The sequence below is a fragment of the Lactuca saligna genome, chromosome 7 (assembly GCF_052625555.1).
Source record: "Lactuca saligna cultivar CGN05327 chromosome 7, ASM5262555v1, whole genome shotgun sequence".
Taxonomy (NCBI): Eukaryota; Viridiplantae; Streptophyta; class Magnoliopsida; order Asterales; family Asteraceae; genus Lactuca; species Lactuca saligna.
This window is the reverse complement of record NC_136423.1, coordinates 158,755,115-158,764,685: the sequence shown is the minus strand read 5'-3', so window position 1 is coordinate 158,764,685 and position 9,571 is coordinate 158,755,115. Positions and strand designations below refer to the sequence as shown.

Here is a 9,571-nt window from a genome sequence, read left to right as displayed (position 1 = left end):
GGGTCTTCATGTAATCATCAACATAATTCTAACATGGAATCCTAATTACTTTTTACCAAAATTTTCTAAATTAAGTACTAAGTAACATTTTTGGTATTTTTAAAAATTGACCTAAATTAGGACATTAAAATTCTAAATTTACTAAGATGAAATCAACCTCTACCCCACACTTAATTTATGCAATGTCCTCATTGCATGTTATGCATGAAAATAAAAACATGAAATATAGAGAGAATTGGAACAAACACCCATGGGGTAGCAGTTGATAGGTTGATCATCTTCTATTAAGCTCTTACTTTAATCGACTTTAGCCATGGAAAAGCTCATCCATGTCTTGGGAATCAAATCACATGTGCGTAGCTTCAAATGTGCAGGAAAAATACTGTAAAATCTTCAGGAATTGATTGCAAAGAATAAATGGTCAAGTGGTGTAGCCATCAGCATCAAGTCAGCAGCCCTTGTGGTGGATAAATGAAGGACTCGTCGAGTCATATAAACGACTCGTCAAGTAATAGCGCGAAATTGCTGAAATCGTGAAAATGAACTGCGACTCGTCGAGTAGGTTATATGTACTCGGCGAGTCAGCGCTGGGGGAACAAAATTAACTCTATCCTGAATCTAGCTTCTAGTGGGCTTCAAAACCTCCCATAACTTCAGTAAACGTTCACTCATAAACCCTCTCAGACCGGACTCGACACTCAAACTCAATACGTTGATCTTTCTTGACTCGTTTCCATGTTTTTCTCACATACTCTAGACTCCTTATGCAAGCATTTCCTAAACCGAATTCTGAAATAAACCAAGGCAAATAGAACATTAAGCACAAAAGAGTTTAAGACCTAATTAAGAATTTAAAACACACCAAACAAAATAAAAAAAACAAATAAAAATTGTTCCATTAGACATAAAAAAAATTAATCACCTTCTTCCTCATCATGGCCATGCACAACCTTGCTCCCACCAGCTCCACTCCGCCTTGCGTTAATTACCTCGTCCCAAGAATGAATGTACGGGAAGTTACCTCCATCAATGTGTGGAATATGAAAATGGTCAAAAAGTCGCACGTGGGATTCGTTGCTAAAATTAATACCCCTCGCCATTTGATATTGGAGCCTCCTCATATCGACATTGTACCAATCCATTGGTACTTCGTCATTGTCCACCGGAATCACCAGCAGTTCCTACTCTACTTCCCGCTCACATCTCGATTGAACCCTCCGTCCCGGTGCCTCGGGCCCGATCATCGGATCGTCATGTGGAATAGCATAATGACCTCCTCCATAATCTTCAATAATACGTGCCCTGCAAAAAAGAATAGGATTAAAGGGAGATGTCGGAATCTCAGTTAGCAAGTTCCAAGCACCGCTAGTCATTAACCTGTAAGAGTGGGCTAAACGTGTCACGAACATGCCACCATTAATTTTTGAAGTTTTGCGGTCCTTGACCGCTCCTTCCGCCAAGTATGAAGCGATGCATCATGGAATGTTGCAAAACGTATCGGGTGTAATGATGCTCCAAAGAAAGAAAACATCAAGGTTAGAAACCTTGTCATCATCTTTCCTTTGGTTAATGGTGTTCGAAATAAGCCGGTGAATAAGGCGGTGTGTGGGTGATCGTATGCTCCCTTCTTGAGCCGACTTCGGAATGTAAACTTTATTAGCAATGCTGTTCCACCAACTTGAACTTGTGATCCCATCCAGAAATGCATTATGGCAATGCTCCAGAAATGTAGGAAATGCATCCGTGTTGACCACATTCCCCAATCTCCAAGCTAGTTCGACCATAGAACAATAACGAAGCTCACCCCCAAGGCAAAAAGTAACACTTTCGAGGTTGTAATAATCATCCACACCCTGGAAATGTATTGTGGAAAAGAACTCCAAGCACAGCTCACGATAGATCGGTTCTCGAATACGGAAGACACGACTCCATCCATTACATGTAATGGATACTCCATTGTGTACAAATGTATTGACTATATAAGGGGCCAACTCTTCTTCATAACGAACGCTCCCCCAACCATTCCCAATCAATTGTATTGGGAACACATATCTCTTTTTTCTTGAGCTCCTCAAGCTTCTTCTTCCAATTATTCCTTGTTGAATTTGAGTTGATTTGTGGAAAATGTAACCAACGAAAATTTCCTTGACTTCCTCGAGAGCTTCATCCACGTGAAAACATGGTTCCTATAAAACAATTAACAAACAATCCAGAAGACACAGAAACGCGTTAAAACAAATTTTTTTTTGGGTTCCTGACTCGATGAGTCCATGAACGACTCGGCGAGTGTGATGAACTGCAGGAGTCAGTCGACGGGTCCTGTAAAATTCGACCATAAAAAATCAAAATTCGTCCAAGGGTTTGTCCAAGGATGTCCATAAGGTGTATTAGAGCAAGAACATCCATCCAAAACAACACAATTAATCCAAAATCAAAACCCTAACAATTCACTAAACTTCAAAAACGGGTATTCTATAAAATTGATACCTTATAACATCTAAAAATCATGAATTTAACAGAATTATGGAAGAAATTAAGTACCTTTGGTGATGAAATTTGAGAATTTTGAAAAAATTGAAGAACTTGATGAGTGTTTGAGAGAGAAAGTAAGAGTGGGCGCACGGCGAGTATGAATGGAATATGATCTCATTAGGGTAAAAACCCTAGTTTTACCAGATGTAAAAATATAATAATTTTTTTTTTCTGTAAATAACATCGACTCGTCGAGTCAGGGTCAGACTCGTCGAGTACAGTCGCGAATTGAAACTCATCCGGATGCTGAATAGACTCGTCGAGTCAAGGTCAGACTCGCCGAATCACTCGCAAACATTTCAAAAATTATAATTTTATCCATGTATTTATAATATTTTAACCACCCCACACTCAGAACATGCGTACTCTCAAGCAGTCATGTTTGATGATTTAGAAGATGAAAACAGAAAAAGAAAATCCTAAAAACGAAAATCAAATAAAAATAAAACGAGAAAGCTAAGAGCAAGCAAACTCTCATAACGGGTTGCCTCTCGCCAAGCGCTTCTTTTTAAGGAGTCGTTAGTTGGACTCCTTCCCATCTACATTTCTTCATTTTCCTGCATCGGGAATACACCCCTAATCTTTTGCGGTTTATACTTCGTCTTATAGGCATGTATCTTCCTCTTGTATGCCCATCTTAATTCTTATCTCTTTTTCCTTGTGGCATCTTCTTCAATTTCATGCATGTTCTTTTTCCCCATCTTCTTCTTCTTCACCCCATTCTCTTGAACCCTCTTTTGTACTTCTCCTTCTTTAAACTTAATTACTTCATAATTGATAAAAACTCGGGCTCGAGGTTTGGTTATACGTGACTCAATGAATGGATTATCAACATCATCTTTCTTAACCGTTGCATTCCCTTCTTCTCCAAAACTTGCCTCCTCTTCAAGTGGAATGTCTTCATCTTCTTGCATTATTGTATCGAGGCAAGCTGCTTGAACGTGTTGAAAGTTACCATATGCTTTAACAATTCCGCCTTCTGCTACTCGATCTTCTAAAGAATTAGGAAAAATCTTCATGTCCAAATCAGACAAGGGACTGGTGACAAGAAGGTCAAGAATATCCAAATTGATGAAGTTTTCGACTGGACTCGTCGAGTCTGTCAATTTGACTCGGTGAGTCGGTGCGAATTCCTCACATTCCATTATGTTTTCTGAATTAGTTCCTTCCAGCATCTTCTCTATCTCCTCTAAGTCCTTTTCAACATCATTATTTCCTCCAGAAGATAGTAGAAATTTACTTGCATCTTCTTCTTATAAGAGTGCAAGTTCTTTTTGGAGTATTTCATCATCCAAATCAATGAAGGAAATTTCTTCTTTTCTTGCTTCTTCTTGCTTAATCTCTGGTATAGCTTTAAACACAGCTGACTCATCTCCTACCCTTAATGTTAGTGTGGACTCACATACATCTATCAATGCGCATGTGGTATTCAAAAATGGTCTCCCCACATAATTGGAATTTTGGGATCTTCTTCCATATCAAGCACTACAAAGTCCACGGGGAATACAAATTTGTCCACTTTTATGAGAAGATCTTCACAAACACCTCTTGGATAAATGATCGTCTTGTCCGCCAAATGGATCTTCATATTAATAAACCTTGGCTCTGGTAACTTCAGCTTCTTGAAGAAAGAAAAAGGCATTAAGTTTATACTTGCACCCGAATCGGTCAATTCTTGAGTAGCAAGTATATTTTCAAATTGGCACGGAATGGAGATGCTTCCCGAATCGCCCTTCTTTTCTGGTAGTTCATTTAATACTAATTTCGTGACTTCTGCCATATCTTTTCTAGCAGCAAAGAGACCCTTTAGCAAGTTCAAATATTTGGGTGTTTGAAGCATCGTTTCAACAAATGGGATGTTGACTTGAAGGGCTTTAACATGTTCCATGAAAGCTCTGTATGCTTTGACCTTTTCATCTGGTATGGCTCGATTTGGAAATGGCAAAGGAGGCATGTAATGCTTTAAGGAAACAACAGATTTGTCATCAGGGCATGGACTCGTCGAGTCCATTAGAGGGACTCAACGAGTCGGGTTGGGCTTTGCTGAACTCAAGTCTTTTTGTCTTTTCTGGTTGTACCTTTGTTGAGACCTTCTGTGCAGGGTTAGAGGAGTGAAAAGTTCCCCATAACTGTATGTTATAGCATTCACATTCTCCATTCTTGGATTATTCTCTGTTTTACTTGGAAGTTCACCAGCAACGGTGCCAAAAACTTGATGTGTGTTCACTCAACTAGTTTTAAACCTACTTTTAATTATAAAATAAACACACAAAGGCAGTGGACCTATCAATTGTGGTAAGGTAAATAAGTAGTGTATCGAACATAGGGAACGGTAAATTAAAACTAAAAACTAATTTTATCTAAATTTAAATAATAAAAAGGGGTTTTCTCTAGTTTTACAAGACTAGAAACTTACTAACTATTACTTAAACTAAAAACTAGAAAAACAAAGATTCAACTAAATTCAATGACGAAGGGGACTTCAGTTTAGTTCAACTCAATTGATCCTATGGTTGATATTATGGTAATAGTGAAATGGATTAATTCTTCTATTGGCTACCGATTCAAGTAATTAGATTCACGTTCGCTGCACTAATTCTTAGAGAACAAACTAACTCAAACAGTGGCTTGTTGTCTAATTTAATTTCATTCACGAGGTTATATATTCGGGTTAATTTAGACTTGTAATAGCTAACTAATTTGGTCCTTTAGTTAACCTCTTGTTGATGGTCATCATACAAGCTCACACATGAATTTATCTATTTTTCTATTGATTCTAGTTTCACAGTCGCTAATCCTAGCCATATAATGAAGTGGTCACATAAATTATATGAGGTAGCAATTAAGAGATGTTCATGCAACTTAATTATCTTCCTATTAACAGAAAAGTTGTTATCATTTACACATAAGGTTCTTTAACAAGCTAGAATCAACAAAATCACCAATATTAAATCAATCCTACCATATATAATCAATCCATAGTATCAATTTTGTCTCCCCAAACAGAAGCTTAAAGGTTTTAGCTCGTGATTGAGGAGATTAACAACATAAAAACGAAATCTAAAAGTCTAAACATAATGAAGAACAATAGATTAAAGTAATAATGTTGTAGTTTTGCCTCAAATATTCTTCGGGATTGGTTTTAGGGTTGTGTCTTCTTTCTCCAGCTCTCTCCTGACTTTAATTCGCAGTTTACTTCTCCCCAAGGGTTCCAGAATTCTTTATGTCGATCTGGAAAGCTGTATTTATAGATTTGAACCGACTCGCCGAGTCCATGACCAACTTGTCGAGTCCATCGCTTAATTCCTGTGCACGGTAAGTCTTAGAGTCTTTATCTTCTCGATCCTTCGATGCGACTCGCCGAGTAGTCAACCCTACTCGCCGAGTTCCTTATATTTTTAGCATTTTTCTTCTTTGTTCAACTCCCGAGCTCCTAACCCCTTCTCCTACTTGCTTTTGCTCCCGAGCTTTGCTTTTGGACTGAAAACACAATTAAAACACTTTTAATTACCTTTTGTCCATGATATGCTATAAATTAGCTAAAAAATGATAAAAATTTATACTTAATATAAGACTAAATATGCAAATATCAGCTCTGTTCTCCTCCTGATGTTGGGTCACATGTTATGTCATTTTCCTCATCATAGTTAAGAGTTATGTAGTAGTGATCGAGTCAGTCGGATCCTGGAGTCCTGAAGATCCCAAATTCCCTTGGTTAGTGACCGCAGGGGTGCTTTTCTTGGAAGTGTCAGACATTTTCCTCTGACTAGGGGGCCTTCTCGGAGGAGAAGGTTGTTATTTGGTTGAAATGGAAGGAGTAGAGGATGAAGAAATGATCGGTTGTGTAGAAATGATCTTTCAATGATTTTGAACACCACGACCGCATGGTGGGCGCCAAATTGTTTTGGGCAAAAACTACAAAAGTACTAATCAACAAAATTGAATGAGAGGCTATGATGTTCAAATTGTGCGTTAGCACATGATAAAAGAGAGTGACATGATGGTTTACACGGAAAGCCCTTGATCCTTGCTAGGATCTTTGACAAAAAACCTTGGGAGGTGACAATAATCACTTGCCTTGATGATTTTGTTGATTTAAAATGATGATTACAGAGAATATTTCACTAAGAACAAATGAAAAATAATGTGTTGTGTGTGGGATACAAGTGTCAATTTATAGTCTAAACTAGCCAACAAGATGTCTGATATTTCCGGGATCCTCTATGACCAGCTTCATGAATGTTATTTGCCTAAGTATTCTGGGTCCTTAGCATAGTTGAGATGATTCTTCGTTGAGAATTGGTCTTCCCTTGACTACTTCTGCACATGTGTAAGTTATGAACAAAATATAACCGTTATAAATGTTAAATAATAATAATAACGGTGATAGTCGAGATCCGGAGGTAGCTGAGGATCCTGGATATTTGGTGGATATTGTCCCTAACGATAATAAAATACAGAGTGAACACTTCCGACCTGCTAAATTACCTGAGAATACATGTATTTGAAATACGTCAACAAAAATTGTGGGTGGGTTTACATGTTTTTACACGAAGTAATTTTATAATCCAAGTGTTTTATAAAATTTCTCTGGTTGACTAGCTTGTATAAACACATATCTTTTTATCAAAAGTATAAAAATAAACGGTTTTTAAAAGTGTATTTAGATTCATTTAACAATATATCGTTTGCTCAAATCCAAATAAAACCATTTGTTGAATATATGAGAAAATCAAATTTATAACAAATATTTAGGGTTCGCATGACCAAAAATTGCTTTTTATATAAAGATTTTAAATACCCTTTTATATGAAAGAAAGTCATATCACTTATTGTGAAAAATATAAAATATCTGAATTTACTCTTAAAACCTTGTACAAGCACTCGTATAGTATATATGTAAAACTCATAAGTTTCAAATTTATAAACTTTGTAAATTCGTGTCGTAGTATTTTTTAAGTATTATCTTACTTAATTTAGGAACCGACATTTAACCAGCGGTGCAAACTCCTCCTACATAAAAATTATGTTTTCGTATAAAAAAAGGGTTTATATAAATAACTTATTAATTATATGTTATTAAACTTCAATCAGTCAGATCGTGATATTAATTAAGTATTATACAACTTAATTTCTGGTAATATTAACACTTATCACTTTGAGTCACAATCTATCATACTACATATAATCTCTTTCAACTAGTACCACTGAACAAAAACCTCGTACAATCCAATATCGATTCTATCTTATCACTTTGAGTCACAATCTATCATACTACATATAATCTCTTTCAACTAGTACCACTGAACAAAAACCTCGTACAATCCAATATCGATTCTATATGGTGACAAGACAGACTCAGGATCTATAATGAGGTCATAACCGAACTATGAAAAACGCCTCTCCGCCAGCACTTGCAAGTTTTAGTGCTGAAAGTTCACACCCATGATTATTTACTGTCGTGGAATTTATCGTTTAGGAAACGCCAATGCTTGTTTCAACTCGTCAATCGATGGTTGTAGCTAGCAACTGATGGCGGGATGTCAACCCATATAAGTCTCCAATACATAACTTATACCTGACGTTCCTCATTCCATAAGATTAACGATTATGACACAGAGGACTTTCCGCTAATATGTATGGTCTTAGTATTGTACAAACATAACCCATGCAGCTTAGGATATAATCCTAACTCATAAAGCTTTTAGAACAAATGTAGATCATATAGAGCGTCCCGTGGGTGTGATGGATCCTAAGAATGTGTCTAGGCATCGTAATCCTAAATTCTCCGTTATAAGTATATCGAACGCCTATAATATTTATAATTTACATGATTAATGCAATACAATATTTCGCAAATAACGACTCTTAAGTCGTGAATTCGATCATGTTATTTATTGCAATAAAAATCCATAACTTAATAAATTGAGTTGTATTTATATAATTAATATAAAAATATATTAATACATTTCCTTTCATTTTTACACGACAATATATATTAAAAGTTAAATTTGAATAATTTTATCTATTAATTATACATTTTCATAATCTGAGTGTTTCCTTCAATGTATGACAATGTACTTCATTTTATAATCGAATAATATTTTTGGTCATTTGTATATTGTTTCATGCTTCCCGTCAATACTTCAACTTATACATGTGAATTCATCATTTTGTGATTTACAATACCAACTTGTGTTGTCATAGCAATTTCCATATAATTTTGTGATTTTTGATATTATTAAGTAATATATCACAACGAGGGATAATTATGTCATTTATAGCATTCTACTATAACTTTTGCGATTTATTGAAGATCTATACATTTTCGATTTGTTATTTCAAATGCATTTGACCAATATCAAAATATGATGCTATTTTAATGTATAACTAATGTAAATCGTCAAAACTTAATTAGACACACATATATTCTCTCACAAATATTAATACAATAAAAGATGGGCTGTAGAAACTCACTTTTGTAGCGTGATCTTGATCCTGGTTCATTTTGGTGAAACTTTTCGTGAATAACTGCGAGGTCACATTTCATGGGCTTTAAAAGAGTTCCAGTGGCTACTTTGGAAATAACTCAGCAAAAGGTGGTTTACTTAGTAAATTAATTAATCAAAAGTGACCATCTTTGATCAATCTTTACAAATAAGGGTTGTTTTGGCATTACTCAATATTTGTAGGGGCTGAATCGGCCAATAGGATCAAATAAAAAGAATTAGCGCTTTTGTGCCCTCGTCTGATAAATCGAAGGAAATGGAACATGAATGAAAGCGAACAGATACACGAACGAAGCACACAAGCGCGTCCGATGATTCATCTGCCGAGAAGGAAATAGGAGAACGGGGGCAGCTTATGCTCTCAGCGACGGGAAAAGGCACCTCCGGTCGTTAGTTTCCTCTGATCGTGAAGGCTAATCACGAACGAAGCAGTGACAGGGAAGGCTCGGTGGTGGAAGACCCGATGAGGAGAAGAGCACCTCCGGTTCCTTATTCGTTTGTAGAGGGGGGGTAACGAAAGCGGATCCTGC

The 9,571-nt window shown here is 36.4% G+C and overlaps 1 protein-coding gene across 1 annotated transcript; it reads right to left on the bottom strand.

The window, feature by feature from the left end:
* Positions 1-3,961: 3,961 nt before the first annotated feature.
* On the bottom strand, positions 3,962-4,486 carry LOC145007385 (uncharacterized). Its single transcript, XM_078966330.1, has one exon. It carries the CDS (start codon positions 4,484-4,486, stop codon positions 3,962-3,964), a length of 525 nt encoding a protein of 174 aa, XP_078822456.1.
* Positions 4,487-9,571: the final 5,085 nt, after the last annotated feature.

Coding starts and splice junctions, on each gene's coding strand:
- LOC145007385 (XM_078966330.1), bottom strand. CDS start 4,486: ATGCCTCCTTTGCCATTTCCAAATCGAGCCATACCAGATGAAAAGGTC.